Source organism: Onychostoma macrolepis, chromosome 25 (genome assembly GCF_012432095.1).
Source record: "Onychostoma macrolepis isolate SWU-2019 chromosome 25, ASM1243209v1, whole genome shotgun sequence".
Classification (NCBI taxonomy): domain Eukaryota; kingdom Metazoa; phylum Chordata; class Actinopteri; order Cypriniformes; family Cyprinidae; genus Onychostoma; species Onychostoma macrolepis.
The window spans coordinates 12,374,344-12,396,058 of NC_081179.1; the positions used below are offsets into that span (position 1 = coordinate 12,374,344).

General features: G+C 37.5%; 2 protein-coding genes across 2 annotated transcripts; both read right to left on the reverse strand.

Moving 5' to 3' along the window:
- Positions 1-6,531: 6,531 nt before the first annotated feature.
- LOC131534642 (tryptase-like) lies at positions 6,532-9,087 on the reverse strand. The gene is made up of 4 exons (XM_058767648.1): positions 8,915-9,087; positions 7,771-7,791; positions 7,467-7,641; positions 6,532-7,345 (listed from the first exon to the last, which is right to left on the reverse strand). The coding sequence occupies exons 1-4, from the start codon at positions 8,961-8,963 to the stop codon at positions 7,003-7,005; spliced, it is 588 nt and encodes a 195-aa protein (XP_058623631.1). The 5' UTR covers positions 8,964-9,087; the 3' UTR covers positions 6,532-7,002.
- A 160-nt stretch (positions 9,088-9,247) lies between these two features.
- On the reverse strand, positions 9,248-21,601 carry fbxl13 (F-box and leucine-rich repeat protein 13). Its single transcript, XM_058766280.1, has 22 exons — positions 21,429-21,601; positions 21,115-21,218; positions 20,906-20,993; positions 20,739-20,806; positions 20,458-20,612; positions 20,182-20,291; positions 20,011-20,109; positions 19,833-19,928; positions 19,625-19,760; positions 19,476-19,532; positions 17,608-18,950; positions 14,589-14,689; positions 14,356-14,485; positions 14,046-14,144; positions 13,831-13,954; positions 13,585-13,747; positions 12,951-13,070; positions 12,733-12,859; positions 12,553-12,636; positions 12,286-12,420; positions 11,567-11,730; positions 9,248-11,410 (listed from the first exon to the last, which is right to left on the reverse strand). The coding sequence occupies exons 1-22, from the start codon at positions 21,504-21,506 to the stop codon at positions 11,332-11,334; spliced, it is 3,660 nt and encodes a 1,219-aa protein (XP_058622263.1). The 5' UTR covers positions 21,507-21,601; the 3' UTR covers positions 9,248-11,331.
- Positions 21,602-21,715: the final 114 nt, after the last annotated feature.

The following is a 21,715-nucleotide window of genomic DNA, read 5'->3' on the forward strand; positions in this document are numbered from 1 at the left end:
AAACTAGAGGTATTTCGTTTAGCTTGGCGGGAAAGTACCCTATCCTACAGAAAAGCATTAAAAACTGCTAGATCTGATTACTTTTCGTCTCTTCTAGAAGAAAACAAACATAACCCCCGGTACTTATTCAATACAGTGACTAAATTAACGAAAAATAAAGCATCAACAGGTGTTAGCATTTCCCAACAGCACAGCAGTAATGACTTTATGAACTACTTTACTTCCAAGATCGATACTATCAGAGATAAAATTGTAACCATGCAGCCGTCAGCTACAGTATCGCATCAGATGGGGAACAATTACACTCATTCTCTACTGTAGGAGAGGAAGAATTGTATGAACTTGTTAAATCATCTAAACCAACAACATGTATGTTAGACCCTATTCCATCTAAACTACTAAAAGAGCTGCTTCCAGAAGTCATAGATCCTCTTTTGGCTATTATTAATTCATCATTGTCATTAGGATATGTCCCCAAAACCTTCAAATTGGCTGTTATTAAGCCTCTCATTAAACCACAACTCGACCCCAAAGATCTAGTTAATTACAGACCGATCTCAAATCTCCCTTTTCTGTCAATTCTGTCAGATATTAGAAAAGGTAGTATCCTCACAATTATATTCCTTCTTAGAGAAAAATGGTATCTGTGAGGAATTCCAGTCAGGATTTAGACAGTATCATAGTACTGAGACTGCTCTCATTAAAGTTACAAATGACCTGCTTCTATCATCTGATCATGGTTGTATCTCTTTATTAGTTCTACTGGATCTTAGCGCTGCGTTCGACACTATCGACCACAACATTCTTTTGAATAGACTAGAAAACTTTGTTGGCATTAGTGGAAGTGCCTTAGCATGGTTCAAATCATACTTATCGGACCGCCATCAGTTCATAGCAGTGAATGAAGAGGTATCCATCACAAGTGCAGTATGGAGTACCTCAAGGCTCAGTACTAGGGCCATTACTTTTCACGCTTTACATGTTACCCTTGGGAGATATTATCAGGAGACATGGTGTTAGCTTTCACTGTTATGCTAATGATACTCGGCTCTATATTTCTTCGCAGCCCGGTGAAACACGCCAAATTGAGAATGGAATGCATAGTCGATATAAAAAACTGGATGACGAGTAATTTCTTACTGCTAAATTCTGAAAAAACAGGTGTTAATTATCGGACCTAAAAACCCCACATGTAATAACAGAACACTATCTAACACTTGACGGCTGCTCTGTCAATTCTTTTTCATCAGTTAGGAACCTAGGTGTGCTGTTTGATAGCAATCTTTCATTTGAAAGCCATGTTTCTAGCATCTGTAAAACTGCGTTTTATTTTTTATTTATTTATTTTTTTCCCCATCTCAAAAACATATCTAAATTGCGACCTATGCTCTCAACATCAAATGCAGAAATACTAATTTATGCGTTTATGACCTCAAGGTTAGACTATTGTAATGCTTTATTGGGTGGTTGTTCTGCACGCTTAGTCAACAAACTACAATTGGTCCAAAATGCAGCAGCTAGAGTCCTTACTAGAACCAGGAAGTATGACCATATTAGCCCGGTTCTGTCAACACTGCACTGGCTCCCTATCAAACATCGGATAGATTTTAAAATCTTGTTAATTACTTATAAAGCCCTGAATGGCTTAGCTCCTCAGTACTTGAGCGAGCTCTTATCACATTATAGTCCTCCACGTCCACTGCGTTCTCAAAATGACATCTATGCTAATATTTGTCTGTTTCTTTCTTATTCTGTTTCTCAGTCCGTATCCGATCAGATGGTGGATCAGCACCAAGAGATGATGTCTGCAGTCCTGATCATCAGCGGAGAGCCCCTGAGACATAAATGTAAAAATATAATAAACAAATATATATTATAAAAATACGCCGAGAAACAAATGCATTAAACTATACATTACAATTATAGCAAATGAATAAATCATATAAATGGAAAAACTTAAAATAACAAATAAACACATAACAAATACATTAAATTATAAATTAAAATGCTCCATCGGGACAAGATCACAGGAATCAGATAAGCCCTTTACACAATCTGACATGGCTGCGGTTGGAATTGAACTGCGGGTTTCGTCTGGCCAGAGGAGAACTGGCCCCCCGACTGAGCCTGATTTCTCCCATGGGTTTTTTTTTTTATCTCCATTCTGTCACAGAGGGAGTTTTGGTTCCTTGCCACTGTTGCCTCTGGCTTGCTCAGTTGGGGACACTTAATTTCTAGCTATTATCGTCGATTTGGTTGCACAGATACTATTTAAACTAAACTGAGCTAGACAATGACATCTCTGAATTCAATAATGAATTGCCTTTAACTGAAAATTGAGTGTTTAATCTTATTATACACTACTGACACTCTATATGCATAACAGTCCTGAGTGCAGGCTGTAAATAATAAAGTGCAGATATGCTGTTCTGAAAGGAGGTCGGGAACAGGAGATTGTTAAACCGCCCGCTCCCGTTCAAATTGTGCGTTTTATTCGGGAATTTTATCCCGCGTCGCAAGAAATCTGGTCGGTTCCTGCGGGAGAGCCGCGGGAATGCAGACCTCTAGACTGAACCCACTGTGAACACTGCTCACTCAGCAGTCCGTGCAATGGATGATGGGTATTGTAGTCCGTGGGTGACGTGCAACCGTAGTGTAGTGCAAGAGTCAGTTCGATGGAAGGACGACCTCTGGTGGCTATCGGGTGGAGGGCCACAGACCAGATTTGTGACAGTAACTTTTTTTCTGGTTAAAAATGATCTGAAATCAATATTTGAGCAAGTACTTAATCAGCCAGTGTTCAAAACTATCACCTTACTTTAGCCTGATTCACAACGTTTAGCTTATAATAATGTTTTCTAATTTGAGCGGTACGGGTAGGTTTTCGCGGGAAATTCGAGCATGCTGCTGCGTCATTACGTCACGTCTGTAAACAAAGATTGGGCTACTAGGCTATCGCTTGTGAAGATCCTGCAGGTGACTGCTCGTTAGCCTTTTCTCACAGCAGCTGGAATAATTACATTTATCATTTTGATGGCGGATTGTAATCCAGAAAGGATTATGTGCACATGTGACTGAAATTAAATTATTCCAGTTTTAAATGTGCATCTGATTACAGATATCTGGGATTACACAGGATTCATATTTTTAAGAGAACCAGTTAAAAGAAAGAATACTTTGCTTGGGTTAAAATAATTTCTTAATATGAAATTCGAATGGTATGACAATGCAAGGTCCACGAATTTGGTCCAAGGACGGTATCCAATCGTGGATGAAGGTTTCCTGCATGTTCGGTCTTTTCAGCGCGCAAAGTTATTAAATTTAGGATAAATTCTAATCTGACTCCATTTTATTATGACCTAGGCCCATTCATCCACGACCATCACCTCATGTTGCAGCATGATAATGCACGGCCCCATGTTGCAAGGATCTGTACACAATTCTTGGAAGCTGAAAACATCCCAGTTTTTGCATGGCCAGCATACTCCTCGGACATGTCACCCATTGAGCATGTTTGGGATGCTCTGGATTGGCGTATACGACAGCGTGTTCCAGTTCCTGCCAATTTTAAGGCCATTTTAGAGTGGCCTTTTATTGTGGCCAGCCTAAGGCACACCTGTGCAATAATCATGCTGTCTAATCAGCATCTTGATATGCCACACCTGTGAGGTGGATGGAGTATCTCGGCAAAGGAGAAGTGCTCACTAACACAGATTTGGACAGATTTGTGAACAACATCTGAGATAAATGGGCCTTTTGTGTACATAGAAAAAGTCTTAGATCTCTGAGTTCAGCTCATGGAAAAATGGGGGCAAAAACAAAAGTGTTGCGTTCTATAATTTTGTTTAGTGTAGTTGAATTTGACTGAAGAGGACAGACGCAGAAGAGCAACGTCATTGTTGTAGGTGTCGCTGTTGTAGGACGGGTGAATGAGGAGCGTGTTGACACTTCTGCGGATTTTGTTATCGCCCTGCTGTGAAAAATGGCCTTTATATTTGGGGCTGTGAAGACTAACCATCCATGGCCACGACCCCTTATTCGCATCTGTACCTCCCACAACATGAGTCTATAAAGGGGCACAGCCACAAACTGAAAGAGAGGTGAGAGAAGTTGTTCACAGTGACACCGAAGACAAGGTGCACAACCATCAGATCACATTAATGTTTCTGTTAAAACGCTTATTAGTTTTTGTGCCATTCTTTCTAGACATCCAGGGAAAGGGGCTCTTACCGTTCAAATGAGAAAGACAATCTGCAATAGAAGACACAAGGTGGTAAAGATTACAGCAGGCCTCAACACACAAATATTTAACACACATTTCAGGACTTGGAGTAATTAATAAAGTAGTCAAAAAAGGTATATAATATAAAACTCTTTTTACATTATGGCCTTTATATCTCCATTGTAGATGCTAGGCAAATAGTTCAAACAACACTATAGGAACGAGCTAAAACCATTCATCAGGGCTCTTTTTTTAGTTGTTGTATATGGGTATGGCATATAGGCTAAACAAATATTACAAAATCCGAATCGACTGTTAAAATTTTATAGCTCTTAATATTATAGGCTTACGGGAAGTTCAGGCAACAATACGAATTTGAACACATTTTTTCAGGGACTCCTGAAATACACATGTATTAATGTTTACCATGATGAAATGTGTACATTGTGAAAGAAATTAGAAATAAAGTAACAAGAATTTAAAATTCAGTCGTTCTTTTTCTCTGTTTTGATACGATAAGGCTATTTGAATATTTGCACACGATTAGTAATCAAATGAGTTGTGTATCTTTAAAATCTAGCTGTATATGTAAAATCTGTCTATAGCTACATTTACGAAACAATAAGGCAGTTATGTAAATTGATAGTGAAATATTTTAAAATAAAAAAGAACGAAGCACATGAACAGCATTATGTGAAACATTATGTAAAGGCAATTAAAATGAAAGGTTTTACGTTTTTATAGGCCTTTGTTTTATTGGGCAGGTAAGTGGGAAAATGGGATCTGGACTTGACACAGAGCAGATTCGAACCAGCGTGCCAGTGATCCAACAGCTGCTTACACCTTACAGAAGGCCTATGTGTCGCAAGTCAACTCTGACGTGTACAGTAGCGTTATTTATGATGTGTTTGAGAGATTGTGAAAATAGTACCTATTTGAAACCGCTGTAAGACCCCTACCTTTGACGCATACGAGCATGGCCACACGTTAACCTCCACATCGTCGCAAGAATCGCTCTTCACCGGCAGTATGGATCATGGATGTCTGTAGTAGTTTTATGCTACAGAATGTCACTTGCATATTCGTCTTCCATTTTCCAGAATCATTTTATTCCTTTCTCTCTCTTTTATTGTATTTTTATTTTATTTCTATAGTGCTACACCTGGTTTGGCAGCAAAAGCATGAGTGACTATGGGTATGTGTGCGCGCACACACGCACACGCGCACACACACGTTCGTTTTTGTGGAAAGTGGGGACATTCCATAGGCGTAATAGTTTTTATACTGTACTTACTGTATGTGCTATTGCCCTACACATAAACCTACCCCTTACAGGAGACTGCATTTCAGCTTTCCCCAAAAAAACCTCACTCTGTATGATTTTATAAGCGTTTTGAAAAGTGGGGACATGGGTCAATGTCCTGAGATGTCACCTTCACCTTGTAATACCTATGTCGTACCTTTGTCATTATACAAATCTATGTCCTGACTTTTCACAAAAACGCACACGGCTATATAGCGCCGTACTTTTTAAATAACGTGTTCTGATATGCAAATGCACTTTACTGCATGCTTGACATGAACAGCCTGTGTAATTTAAATAAAAGTTACAAAAATATCAAAATATATTACTTCTGTCTGATTTATTATATTTAGCTTTATTAATACATTGTATAAATTGTATTAATAAATGTTTGGTTTGATATTAATGTCTAAAAGGCATAGATCAAAGCTTAGTTTAAAGAAGTAAAAAAAAAAAAAAAAAAAGAACTCCAAACGCTCAAAGGACTACAAAAACCAGCAGTTATTTCCTCAAAAGCAGGATTTGGCACTGGCCAAACACCCAGAACACCCAGCATATATTATTAAGTAAAGTTTTATTTCTTTTTTTTTTTTTTACATGCTAAAATAGACTTCTATTGCATATGATTTACTTTACATCACATACAGTCTTCACCTTGTTCCAGAGCATTTTAATAGTTCTGGGAATCAGTTGGGATAGACACATAGAATTACAGCAAGATAATTGAGATAAACCAAGAGTGTAACGTGAGGAAAGGTTCCATCTAAACTTTTTCAGCGATAACTTCTACTATTATTACATGCCAGAAACTTCTGATAATGTATAGATAGATATAGATATTGTTGATTAATATGTATTTATTGTGAGTTTAGTGTTAGTTTGTGGCAAACTGAGCCAGATGTTTATTTTAATATTATGTCATAAACTGTAAGAAACCCATGCACAGTTTAGTCTGAGATTTCTGATGATTAGAGGAATGACAAGACAACTCAAACTGTTAGCTGATGGCTCAGTTGTAATGAACTTTACTACAACATTCAAGAAAGTACCATGACACTTCCTTGATTGAAGAATTTGAGGCAAGCTTTCAGGAAAGGACCACTGACAAAATCCACTTTTGTTCTGAAGGACAATGATATGTTTTAAGGAAAAATTAAGTTGACAAATTATGTTATGTAAAAGTAAGGATGGAAGTTTTACAGAAACTTATGTGCTAAAGAATGTACAACAGCTTCACAATGCTGGGGAATCGCAAGGAGGAGGAAGAATTGTTGGAATTTTAATAGTCATATTAGTCTTGTTTAGTCCAATAATAGATTTATGTAAACACTTTGGTTTTTATTTATTTTCATCCAAAAATTAAAAAGTTACATTATATTCCTGAAATTCAGCAGAAATGTGTGGTCCGGTTTCTCTCTATTTCAGTAGCATATTCTTAACCTTCTCTCTCTCTTTGGAACTTTCGTACACTTCAACCTCAGCCTCTTGCAGAATCCCAGGAGCAGGTAAAGGCACTGGCACTGTGTAACTCTATGTGTGGGTTTGTATTAATTTGAACTCCAACTTTTCCCCAGCCTGTGATCCAGCCTTTGGTGCCGGAAGGGAAGTTGCTGTTCTGGGCTGCTAAACACACAGGTCTAATGTATTCATTAAAGGTGACTGCGGAGGACAGGTGCAGTAGAGCGATGTCACTATCACATGTGTTATCATTGTAGGAGGAATGGGTAATGATGTTGTTGACAATTCTGGTGATTTCATGGGGATTTTTTCCCTGTTGTGTCAACTTTCCCAAGTACACAAGCAGTGTGGTCATGTCGTTACTGAAAACAAGGAGAGAAAATGAGAAAGGGAAAAAAACAAATTGAAATAGCAAGAACATTCCACTAACCAAAAAAAAAAAAAAAAAAGACCAGTGGATTAAAATCTGTGTCTGACTCTAACCCAACGACACAGTGAACAGCTGTCAGCACCCATTCACTGTTGATGAGGGAGCCACCACAAAAATGTTTCTGATAAGTCGTGTTGTGCAGACTGACCATCCATGGCCACGCCCCTGCAGAGGCATCTGTACCACCCACAATACAGGGGTTTAAATGGGGGTTTGGACGTCCGCAAACTGTGAGGAGGGAGAGAGAGAGTTTTCACACTGACACACAAATTTCCCAACATCAAGGTCACATATGCATTCATATTCAAACACCATGTGACTTCATATTAATACATAAAGAGAGAGAGGGGCTTTTACCGTTTGGCTGCAAATGTGAATCTGCAGTGAAAGAGAGTGTGTTACAGATAATTATTAAGGGAAGCATCAAGACTTTTAGTTTAAAGGGGTCATGAACTGCCTTTTTTATTTTGTATTATTCTCTGAGGTCCACTTATAATGTAAGACTTTTGCGTCAAAAACAGAGAAGTAATAGGCTGTTTTCTATCCTGTTTTTAACCCCCCTCATCAGAACGTTCTGTTTGAATAGGTATGCCAGATTGTAGACTCGAACTTAAACGCCCACTGCTATGATTGGCTAATAGTTGTGTATGTATGACAGTCTGTGTCCTTCACAGATGGATGCTGCCGTAATGTAGGTTTAAAACGCATAAATACTCATATCAAATAGTGCCCACATAATAAAAACAGTTACTCACACTTGTGTGTAGTGACATTACTGTCAGATCCAATATAGTCGGCAATCAATCATTTTGAAAACCCTGCGTTGATTTGTGCCTTTGTTTGTAAACGAATCCACTGTAAAATGAAGTGAAAAGGACCAAGTTCTTACTGACGTGGTCTGGAACTTCATTAAAAATAAAGTTCATCCACTCTTTCCTAACACAGAAAGAAGGCAATGCAAAAGCTGTTTTTCCACAAATTGGCACTGAACAGTGTTCTGCTGTCTTCAGAGCATCTTTATCGTTTGGTTTCTGCGTAGACCTGCTTTTGCCTCTCTCGTAAACACTACATGCGAGGCGGGGTTAAACAGGCAGTAATGTAGAAACAGGCCTTTATTTTCTTCTGCAGTGGTGTTTAGCCACACTATTATATCAGTGGCACATTCCACAAGCTGTCGTTTATGCAGACTGGGTTCAATATAAGCTGTTTTAGACTAACAAGAAAGTTTTGAGTTCTGAAACTTACAGGATGTTTTTAATAGCACAATGACCTCTTACATGTCAAAAAAAAAAAAACACACAAAAAACAAAACAAGGGAATTTGTTTTTTTCAGTTCATGACCCCATTATTTTGAAAAGAAGAATATTTAAACATCTTATTCAACAGATTACAGTGCTTATACATGCTTACTGTTCTACTATTTTCAATGCTAGCAAGCTAACACAAGTTAATACAGACACAGATCTATGGTGGTTCTCAAATCATGAGACTAATATCTTACCTTTGACACAAATGAGCAAGACCAAAATCACACGCGTTAACCTCCACATCTTCACTCGCTTTTTTCGCTGACAGGCTAGATGTCTATGGTTTTATCAACCAATCTGGATGTTTCTATTTCATCCAATCATAACACATGTTCAACATAGTGTCCATTTAAGGTAGGCTATTTACCTATATACATATATGTATCTAACAATGTCCCCTGGATCCATATTTAATGCAAATCATTTTCTTAGAAGCAAGCATGTAGGAGCTCTAAAATAACACTTCTTGTCTCACTCGCAGCTACACACACACACACACACACAACAAATTACACAAAACCACACTGTAGAGATAAGAGCCAAGCAAAAATACTTTAATGAAATTGCAGAAATTGTAGTAGACTGCTATTATCATGAAAATGTGTGATATGCATAGTGTGGGGAGTCTACTATTCATTCACTCCTGATATGCAAACACACTTTACTGGGATGTAACTAAAGCTGTTTCCATTGGAACTGACTATCATGGTTCTGCATGATCAAGCACAAAGCTTGTGCAGTTTATTTATTTTCTTATTATTTGCAAGCATGTGCAGCTTAAATACAAGATAAGGCTGAATTGCAATTGTTTACCATTAAATTGATAAATTATTTGGTTACTAACTATTATTTTTACGAATTATGTGGCCTTTTAGCATTCACACATTGCTCATAAATTCATACATTTGATTCTGTTTTATAGTTTTTGCTATTTTTGAAGATCAATATGTAGAAATTAATCCTACTGGACAACCAAAATTGACAATACGACATGCAAGGTTTGAAGGTGAATGAAGAGAAACAATTCTGATAAGCAAGGAAAAAAAATATTTTCTAAAAGAACTGAAACAACTGAAAAAGATTTTGTTCCAGTTTTCTATTATGTTCAAAAAAGTTATTTGTTTCCATAGCTGAAACCGATTCTAGTCTCTGCAGTAGTCCTCCAACTCCTGCACGTTATTTAAGGACCAAATGACCAGCTCATCACAGTATGAATACTGAATTAAAATTAAATTAAAATTTTACTGTCCTCAAAACTCATGAGAACATGTAAACTCTAGCCACTTTATTTTCCCTGGCTATGAATAAAATATTATTTATGAATATTGATCGATATTAAATGTTGACACACTGATGGTTATGAATTTTATTTTTCAAGTAGCCTAACTTCTTACTGTTGCGCATAAAAAGCAGCATGTAATGGCTAAAGATGCTGAATAAAATCTTTGTAAGATTGGTTAAAAAAAGTTCAGTTACAGTCTTAAAAATGCAGGCAGCTACTGCATGAATAACAGAACCATTTTAGCCTAATCCCATGTTTTTTTTTAAATAATATTTCCAAGGACAGCAAGTACAATGAAAACAGCAGAGGGCCTAACACAGATCCTTAAAAGACTCCATACCACAGGTGTTAAGTTAAATAATTCCCCTTTCAAAAAAACTAAGTGGTAACGGTCAGATGGGTAGGATATAAACCATCAAAACTTATACTCCTGATTGAAATCTTGCACAATGTATTTAATTAAATTGAAAATTGCTGAGTGAGAGCTTAGCGGTTCATATAGTTTTTTCTTTAGAGGTTGGAATATTTTTTGCAGATGTAATTCAGCCTTTTCATTGTTGAATGACTTAAATATAAATTAATGAAAATAATTTAACTTTGTATAATCATTTAATTTTTTGGGGAAGTTTACTGAGGCCACCTAGTGGATGTAGTGAATTCAACAGCTGACCAATCGGACATATATCAAATAAATATGTTATTGTTATTATATCTATTATTTCAAATTAAAATTTCAAGTTAAAATTCATTTTAGGGTACAGTACTATACCATAAGGAAATATACAATAATCAAATTGTGTATTAGGGTGTCTAAAGCTTTACATTACCATAATCACATCTCAATAAAACGTAATAGAATACGTAATAGAAGATACTACTTACTTGATTTAAAAAATTTAAGGCAACTTTAAATGTATTTAGTGAACTGCGCACATTGTTGTTGTTTTTTTGTACCCGTTTTATCTTATTTTGTGATTCAATATGAAAATGTAATATACATATTTAATTAAAACAAAGGTCCCACAGTATCTCTAATTAAACATTTCCTCTTTCATAGCCAATGCCAAAAACTTGACAAAACTTTGGTTTGATAAAGTAATTCTAAACCTTTTTGTCAGCCCCCTCAGTGGTTTAAGTACTTTTCAATATTTTGTAACTAAAGATTCATACTTGTATGCAAAAAAAGGCTAAAAAAGTGATTTCTTATTAAATCAGATAATTACATAATATGTAAATATTTTCCACAGTGTAGGTAATGTCAGTTTGTAATATCCTCATCCTCCTGTCTTTGTTTCTCCAGCTGGTCCAGATCTGGTTGAGCTGTAGTAGTTAGTCCAGACTGTAGGGGGCGCCATCGTTACTGTGTTTCCAGTGCTGCACACGGTGCTGCAGTTTCAGAGCGGCCTGTCTGAAAAGAGACAGGTACAAATCAACACTATATCAACTATATCTCCAATATCTCCGACATGAACATAAATATGCACTGTGTTAGTTAGTGTATCTGTGTTGGCACTAATTTCTTCAGGCCAAAGACATTAGTAAGTGTAGGGCAAACACTGAATACTTGGAGATGTTCTTGCAGTAGAGCATGCTGATGGACCGCAGCTGTGGACAGCTACACAGTAGAAAGGAAGGGGTGCGGTCAGTCAGGAGAGGACAGCCACTCACATCCAGCTCCTTCAGGAAGTGACCAACTCTTGTCAGGTACTTCACTGCTGTATCTGTCATCTGGAGAAACAAAATATAGTGTCAGTTAAGATATTTATCCTTTTTAAATACCATGCTCCAATTATCTGAGACCACTTTTTTTTATTGAATTGAAAGCATTTTTTTTTTATTACAAATTATATTTCCATATGGCAAAAATATATATTTTTTTTGTTTTACAGAGGCCTACATTTAGACTAACTGTAAATGTGGATGAATTAACATAGATTTAATTATGTTGTTATATATATATACATATATATTAGTAATAAAGTATGTATATATTGTAGTGTGCATATAATATGTAATAATAATTATGTTTTTCTTCAAATGTGAAATGGAGGGCAAAATATATTTTTAAATGCTTTAAAAATATTTTTATATTTATGTTTTAAAATATATTTTCAAAAAGTATTGTAGAGAATATATACAAAATACAAAAAAAATATATGGATTATCAGCATAACAATTTGAGTGAAAAGTCGATTTTCTTATTTGATTAATGATCTTGAAATATGTTTTTTTTTAAATCCTAAAACATTTAATTTTTTCACGATTACTGAATTAAAGAAGTACTTTAGGGCATCCAGCTATTCTGACTGTGGCAATAGTCCTGCAGAAGAAGGAGAGGGCTTTGATGGCTCGATCAGACAGACACACACACTGACACACATCCAGAAGCTCCAGACGATGACACTGTCGACAAAACATCTGCACAAGACAAAGATCATCACGTGACTGTGATAATCACATGAAGTTTTTTTCAAAAAGAGTAATCAGACAGCAAATACATTGCAAGTCATAAATTTATGCACAATGAAGTGATAAAAAGGTAAACCAAACCTTTATTCCATTATCTGTTATGAAAACACATTCAGTTGCGGTCAGTTTTCTCAGACTGTGGTTAGTTCCCAAGCCTGCTAGTCCCTGTGAAAGACACATCTTTAAAGTAAAACAGTATTGACCACAGCTATAAAATAATTTTGCTATTCAGTATATATTATGTGTAATACTAAAGTGTACTTTGTCATTTATTTTGCAGCCTGTGATGTCCAGAGAGACGAGAGAAGCACAATTGTCCAAACACTCAAATCCATTATCTGTCAGGTTCTCACAGAAACACACACTCAGGTGGGTCAGCTTGCTACATCTGGAAAAGAAATGTACATTCATACAGTCTCCGTGGAGGAAAAAGGTTATATTTTATGTAAAAAGTGTGTGTACGTGTTAAATGTTTTCACTTCTGAGTTATTCTCTTCAGGGACAGGTCAGTAAGTTTTGGGCAGTAGGAAAGATCAAGCTCTCGCAATTCAACAGCAGATGGTCCTTCAGTGATGTAATAGATTCCCATATCGGTCACCCTAGACCAGGTAAAAAAAAAAACACACACACACACACAAATTATATGCAACTATTCTATTAGTTTTAAACAAAACTGATTTTTTAAGAATCTGAAATGCATGTCCAGAATGTAACCAAATACTGACAGAATGTGAAAGTTTAGGAATTCATTGTTTATATACAGGTATATGCTATTTTTATTCTGATGTATGTAGCAACAAAAATGGGCAAAATAAATTCACAATTTCCTGCACATATGTTCTACTTCTGAATTTTTATCCATACGTATTAAACAACTTTTTGGTTTGTTTTGTGGAATATCACCCTGAATCTGTTTGCTATTTTTATAATTATTTATTCTATTTAATTTTATTAGTATATTTTATATATAATTTGTTTATATATATACTGTGCCATATATCATATTTTTTTGCCCATTTTTTGTTCTCCCACCCCACAGGAAAAAAAAATGTTATCAGAGAGACACTGCATTTGCATTTTTCTATATGCATATTCATGTTGATCTTCTCTTACTTGATACAGCCAGAGATATTTAAATTGCACAGTTTTGTCAGACTTCCTAAAGACTTCAAGCTGGCATCAGTCATGCGAGTGCAGTCAGACATCTGGACCTCACTGAGTTTCAGAGAGCTTCGGCACAGGGCCTTCAAGCTGCTGTCTGTCATTCGATTATTATCTGAAATGCAGAATTCACAGTTTCTGTTTTACTAATTTAGCCTTTCTAGCCATGCCACATTATTTGAGCACATTAATACAAACCTTCTATTTGGATCTTGGTGAGGCTCAGCCTCACTTCAGCCATTGTTTTGAAAGCCACATCAGAGATATACGGTGAGTCCAATAGGGAAATCACAGTCAAAACACGGCATTTAGACATTAAGACCTTGCAGCAAAGAAAAACAACAATCACCAATCAACTAACAATAGAATGTACTAGATGTTAATGTACATAATAAATATAATAACACATGTACCTGCACACAGATGTCAGTCAGGGTGGGTAGATTGTCTAACACAATCTGTTGAAGTGAACTGCAAGCCTCAGCGACATACGTAAATCCATCCACAGATATCTTTACAGCAGAAAATAAAACTAATGTCACATTTAATGCAGTTTATTTTAGCAATCCTTAATCTGAGCACCAAAAGAGTACCTGGTACAGTAGCTACTACCATTAGGTGGCTATAGAAGTACTATTTTACTATATATTAATATATTCACCTACACATTAGATAAAATATTAGCTAATATTACTAGTTTTCATATCCTATACGTGTCAACACCTGAGAACATCCAGAGAGGTCCAGATAAGTGAGTCTGTGGCAGCCTTTTCCTGTGGTCAGATACTGCAGGCCTTTATCGGAGAAACATCTGCAGTATGCCAGACTCAGAGACCGCAGCGTCAGACAGCATCTTTACAACAACAATCAATGCCAAAAGCATCATAAAAATATAGTGTTTCTCTTATTATGGTTGTGTACAGTATGAGGAACTGAGAAACGTAAGAAGTTTGTACCTTGACAGGACTCTTACAGTGGCATTAGTAATATGAGTGAAGGCCAGATTAAGATGGAGGAGAGAGCGACATCCCTCTAAAATCACCTTCATATTTTCATCCTGTCAGTGTGTTTAGGCAAGGCAAGGCAAGTTTATTTATATAGCACATTTCATACACAATGGTAATTCAAAGTGCTTTACATAAAAGGAAGTGAAATAGTCATTAAAAATAATAATAAATTAAAAATAATAATAATCAATAAACAATAAAAACAAAGTGATTTAAAAATTGATTTGAAAAGAATTTAAAACATTTAAGAATAGAAAGTGATTATACATAGTGCAATCAGTTCGGACGTAGCACAGTGCTCATTCAACAAATGCACAGCTAAACAGATGAGTTTTGAGTCTGGATTTAAAAGTGGCTAATGTTTTAGCACATCTGATCTCTTCTGGAAGCTGGTTCCAACTGCGGGCGGCATAATAGCTAAAAGCAGACTCCCCTTGTTTTGTGTGAACCCTTGGTATTTCTAACTGACTCGATCCTAATGATCTGAGTGGTCTGTTAGGTTTATATTCAGTGAGCATATCTCCAATGTATTTAGGTCCTAGGCCATTTAGAGATTTATAAACGAGTAAAAGTACTTTAAAATCAATCCTAAATGTAACTGGAAGCCAGTGTAAGGACCTGAGGACTGGTGTGATATGCTCAAATTTTCTGGTTCTAGTCAGAATCCTGGCAGCAGCGTTCTGGATGAGCTGCAGCTGTCTAATGGTCTTCTTTGGAAGGTAAATCTTAGGTAAATCTGCGTATCATCAGCATAGCTATGATAGGCAATTTGGTTCTTTCTCATTATTTGACTTAGTGGGAGCATATACAGGCTAAACAAGAGCGGTGCAAGAATTGAGCCTTGTGGGACTCCGCATGTCATGGACGTCCACTTAGACTTATGCTCTCCTGTACTGACATAATAACCTCTCCCTTCTAAGTATGACCTGAACCATTTGAGTACCATCCCAGAAAGCCCGATCCAGTTTTCCAGTCTCTCTAGAAGTATGTTATGATCAACAGTGTCAAACGCAGCACTAAGATCTAGTAGTACCAGAACTGATATTTTGCCTGAATCAGAATTGAAGCGAATATCATTTATTATCTTAATGAGTGCTGTCTCTGTGCTATTATGTGCTCGGAAACCAGATTGAAAATTGTCCAGGTATCCATTTAAGTTTAAGTAGTTGTTCAGCTGATTAAAAACTACCTTTTCAATAATCTTACCTATGAACGGAAGATTTGATATTGGTCTATAGTTGTTCAACATTGTGTTATCAAGATTGCGCTTTTTCAGAAGGGGCTTAACAACTGCAGTTTTCAGGGAGTTTGGAAAAGTCCCAGAAAGAAGTGAAGCGTTCACCACTTCTAAGAGATCTGCTTCTAAACAGTTAAGCACACTTTTGAAAAAAGATGTGGGAAGTGTGTCAAGATAGCAGGTTGATGATTTAAGGTGCTGTACTATTTCTTTCAAAATTTTGTAATCAATTGCTTCAAAAACAGACATAGTCACTTCTTTTTGAAATTGCGGTCGAATCTGTGTGACCTCTGCAAAAGTAGATATGCCAATCTCCTTTCTGATATTATTGATCTTCTCAGAAAAAAAGGAAGCAAACTCTGCATTTACTGTCGGAGAGCATTTCACTGGGTATCTGACTTGGGGGTTTTGTCAGTCTCTCCACAGTAGCAAAAAGAGTGCGAGAGTTGTTTAAGTTACTGTTTATAAGGTTTGAGAAGAAGGTCTGTCTAGCTGTGGCTAGTTCCACATTGAAAGCATGAAGGCTGTCTTTATAGATGCTATAGTGAATTTCAAGTTTTGTCTTCCGCCACATCCGCTCAGCTTTTCTGCATTGTCTTTTCATACTCTGAACTGCTGTTGATTTTCTCCATGGTGATTTTTGTCTGCCATTCTTCTTGCAGACCCTTGTCGGAGCAATATCATCAATAACATTCTTAACTTTTGAGTTAAAAGAATCCAGGAGAAGATCAACAGAGTCTGCAGAAATGCTTGGTGTTAAAGATATAGCCTTCATTAATAGCGCACTAGTGTTCTCATTAATGCATCTCTTTCTGACAGAGACAGATCTAGATTCAGTGGTAACAGAGATCAATATATCAAAGAAAATACAGAAGTGATCAGATAGTGCTACATCCTTAATAACAATGGATGAAATGTTTATACCTCTACTGATGAGTAAATCTAGAGTGTGTCCACGATTGTGTGTGGGTTCATGCACATGCTGGGTCAGATCAAAAGTGTTTAAAACAGTAATAATTTCTTTTGCAGTTTTGATTTCTGCATTATCTATGTGAATATTAAAATCCCCTGCAATAGTAAAACAGTCAAACACTGAGGAAATCATTGATAACAGTTCTGTGAACTCTTCAACAAAGGCTGGAGAGTATTTTGGAGGCCTGTAAATAATGATAAACAGAATGCGTGGAGCACCTTTCAGCACAATACCTAGATATTCAAAGGACAAATACTGACCAAATGACACTTGCTTGCATTGATAAACATCTTTAAATAGAGCAGCTACACCTCCACCTCTCCTAACAGTCCTGCAAACACTTGTAAAGTTAAAGTTAGGAGGGGCTGTTTCATTGAGGACTGTTGCACTGCAGCTGTCTTCAAGCCATGTTTCATTTAGAAACATAAAATCCAGGTTATTTGTGGTTATAAAATCATTGATCAGAAATGATTTATTTTTTAGTGAGCGAATGTTTAAAAATGCTAACTTGATGGAATTACATTTTGTCTCTACAGCAATCTTAGATTGGTGCATTAAAGGCCGCAGATTAGATGGGTCAGCCGTACGGCTTGAGAAGGCCTTAGATTTTCTATCACGTGATAAAACAGAAATATAGAAAGCTACAGGCACACTGGGACACGCTTGTTCTGTGAACATTTGTGAGTGTTGCTGCTAATATAGCGGGGACCCAACACATATCACTGAGAGCTGTTATCAGTTGTTTTTGGTTCACCTACAGCCGATGGAGGAGGGTTTGGGCCCTGGCGTTGTGGCAGCGGTCGGAGAGCTCTCACAGGAGGAGGAGGGAGAGCTGGGCCTGCTGTCTTTGGTGGTTGTGGGGCCCGCCGTTTTTTAGTTGATATCTGGGGGCTTGCAGCGAACGAGTGGGAGAGTTTGGTCCCAGCATACACCAGTTCCTCCATTTTCTGTGAGAAGCTTAGAAGTGGAGATTCTGGAGAGAGGGATAGTGTGTCTGGTGAGATGGGTTCTGGCTCTGGTGTTTCCGGTGGCTGTGAAATGTTGTCCTGGCTTCCCTGGCTGTTTTCCAGATAGTTGTCCTTGGGTGCTGAGTCTTGGAGCTGTTGTAGTACGTCACAGTCTGTCTGTGAAGAGCTCGTTGGGCAGGGCTCAGCTGGGATAGTTTCCATGAGGAAACTTTGTTTTGGCTGCATGGTGTTATCAGTGTCCTTGTGGGATGTGTCAACCACAAGATGACTCTGAGGCTGACATGAAGTCCTGTGGTCACTCATATTCTGTCCAGGTGTGTGTGTGCCATTGAGGCCGAGTGGATTGGCACACACCACTGAAGGATGACGGAGGGAGAAATAGATATTGTCCTTTAGCACTCTCGCACCAAGTTTGTTTGGGTGGAAGCCGTCCAGTTTAAACAGTTGTCTATGGCACCAGAAAATATTGAAGTTGTCGATGAAGTTGACTCCTTTTGTACTGCAGGTTCTTTGTAGCCATGTATTCAGCCCAAGCAGCCGTGAAAACATGTTAGTTCCCCTTGCTGGGAGTGGTCCACTGATGAACGACTGAACTTCAAGTCTTTGAAGTGTTTCAAAGAGTTCACTGAAATCCTTCTTAAGCAGTTCTGACTGCTCTTTCCGAATATCGTTCTTCCCCACATGGATGATGATTCGATTTGCAGTCTTGTGCTTCATCAGAATGTTCCGAAGTTCCTTGTTCACATCAGAGACGGTTGCTTGAGGAAAGCAGCATGTAGTTGTAGTCCTGCTACTGATGTTTCTGATAATAGAGTCGCCCACTATCAGAGTCCTGGGCTCGGCTGCGCTCTGAGCTGAGTGCTGCTGTCTGCTCGACCTCGAGCGCCTGTTAGTAGCGATGTTAGCTGCTGGCTGACACGATCCATGTTTTGTCACATTTGGGGATTCCTCACCCATATTCATTAATGCTTCGAATCGGTTCTCAAGATGTATAGGGGGTTGTAAAATGCCAGTGTTTACAATGTCATAGCCGTATCTGGGGTAGAGGATGCTACCGCAGCAATACGAGATACTCGTGACAATCTGATGTCTCGAGTGCCTTTGGGTCTCGCTCCCTGTTTGTGCCATCGATTAGTCTGTCGATCAGCTTGTTCTTCTACACTTTGTATAAGCTGATGAGATTCACTAGATTCATAGGACTCACCGGCTGTATGCTGCGGGGGTCCGTGATGACGATCTGCTGTGTGTTCCACCTGTTTTGGAGGTCCAGCAAGTAACTTTGTTTCAAGAACCGCAATCCTTTGTAGAAGTCTGTGGCAGTTCATGCAGCAAGTAGATTCCACAAGGGGCATTTTCTTTCCCGTCTGTTTGAATGTAGGCAGCTGTGTTTTCCTGTCTCCGGAATGTAAACTGGTGGCAGTGGGAGGCAAAGAGTCTTTTTCTAAAAACTGTGTTGTTTGAGCACTGTGCTGATATGCTGAAGTTAAAATCTTAGAGAAATCTGAGAAAAGTGCATGAATAGGGAGCGAAGCGCAGAGCAATAAGCAGGAGCGTCCGAACAGTAGCGAAGCCGGAAGTAGAAGTTTACAAACAAAACAGGTGTTAGGTTGATTTTTAAAAAAGCAGTAAAACCTAAACACAGTGTGTTTGTACTCTACTTGCATTAAGATGTGGGCATTCACTGAGATCGAGTTCTTGAAGATTTCTGCATTGACCTTTGACAAAAAAAACACATGCAAGATCCTTATCATATCATTAATTAAATTACAAATGTATAATTTTTTAAGGCTGATTAAAGTAAATTTACTGATGCGTCTAAAACTCGACTCCTGCACCAGTGTGCAACCGCACAAGTTTACAGAGATCACATAAACACGATGCACCCGCAGTATTCTCTCCACAGTCTGATCTGTGATCCAGCTGGCCTCAGGGGAGAAATCAATCTGCGGAAACAGATCTTACAGGTTATACTCTATATATTTATATTTAAGAGTTTTTAAGCGAGCTGCACTGACCTCAGTCCACAGTGAGCTGATCTGAGCGATCGCTTTCCAAGAACGGCACACCTGAGAGCATTTCAGGAGCTCACGCACACCTAGACTTTGAAAGATCTGCAGCAAATTGTTTATTAAAATCAGTTGATTGTGTTATAGCCAGTTATTTAATGGCAACATCACAGAGGTTAAGTGATACCTTAAGAGACAGCCTGTTAGGAAGCAGTGATAGTCTGTCCTGGCCATCGCCATGTGATATCTCTGAGTTCTGACTTTCTTGTATATCTCTCTCTAGCCTCTAAAGCAGACATAAATCATAAAACATCTCGTCAGTTCAGTGCATTTGTGTTTGACTCTTTTGAAAAACTACCTTAAAGTACTCCTTTGCTCTTTTAGCGTCCTGCACAACATGACGCCAAGCTGTGATGATATTTCTGCAGTGAACAGACTCCTGCACTTTTTGTAGTTTCCTCACAGCATCTGGATTAAATATATAATGCCTTTATATGTTAGAATATTAATAGAAAACAAAAACGTGTTTACATCAATTGAATAGCTGGATTTTCTAAATAATCCAACTTTGAATTACATGTAGGCTAACCTTAATATTACCTGATGTAATGTATAAACCATAATAGATAAATACCATTCTGCCTCTGTTTACGAAACTGAACCCACGCTGTCCACTTGATGAAAGCCAGTTTTATCCGTCTCTGTTTGTGATACATCTCAGCATCTTCCATTCTCTCTAAGAGTCTGGCAGCCTTCAATTTCTTCTTTGAAATATAACTCTTCCAACCCCTTAACATAAAACATCAGTCATAAAGCTAGCTGACATACAGGCCCATTGTTTTTGTAGCTAAAGCAGGTTTTGTTTGCTGTTGAGTGACTCTTTGATACTACAGTCTATAGTTTTTTGACACTCACGTGAAACACATTTTGGTCAGGCTGGTGCGATAACAGGAGTACGCTTTCTCCAACAAATGTGACGGACACTGTGAGAGGGGAAAATTAATAATGAGTTTTAGCAGATGGAGGTTTGATGGCACAGCCCTCATTCACTCTGAATGATGAAAATACTTAGAGAGTTTTACCAGGCTGTCTTCTGGGTTTCCAAATATATCATACACAATGCCTCCTGCCAATGAGGAGATTTGTTTGTCTTTGTCAATAAATGTGTGCCTGAATTCAGAAACAGTTCGCATTTTAGAGATGTTATTTACTGTATTAAAATTATTTTTACTGCTTGATTTTACATTAGAGAGCTATACATGTCAAAAAAATTAGACAGAAGCACACATACCAGCAGATCTCAAAATCATGATCCTCAAGCATAGATAGGATCTTCTCCTCTATAAAGTGCAAAGGATCTTCAGGGCATGAGATGCATAACCCAGCAAGTAAAGCCTGGATGAAATGCAAAATAAATAAATACAAATCTTTAAAATGTACTATTAATTCATCTAAATCTAAAAATCCTCTAAATGAACAGCATTTATTTTACAACATTTAAAATAGTTTATGAACAATAAAATACTCAGCTTGCAGTTACATATTTCCTCAAATGAATTTTTCATAAAGTAGCCTAATTAGATCATTAGATGTTAAGTAATTCACCTTGTAAATCTGAGGAAGTGAATGTTTAATCATGTAGTCTCGTATAACTGGATCTGAATCTTGCAAAGAAATCATCATAAAAAGGAAATCTAGCTCCAGGTGGAGTGCTAGTTTAATGATTTCCTGCAACAAAAATATGATACACCTACAGCTTCTGTCGATATTTACACTTCATGTCGCTTGGTAACATAAGCATGTGGTTAGTCAGGAGAAAACCCAGGAGGAATTAATAGCAAAATACAAAGTTTATATATATATATATATATATATATATATATATATATACT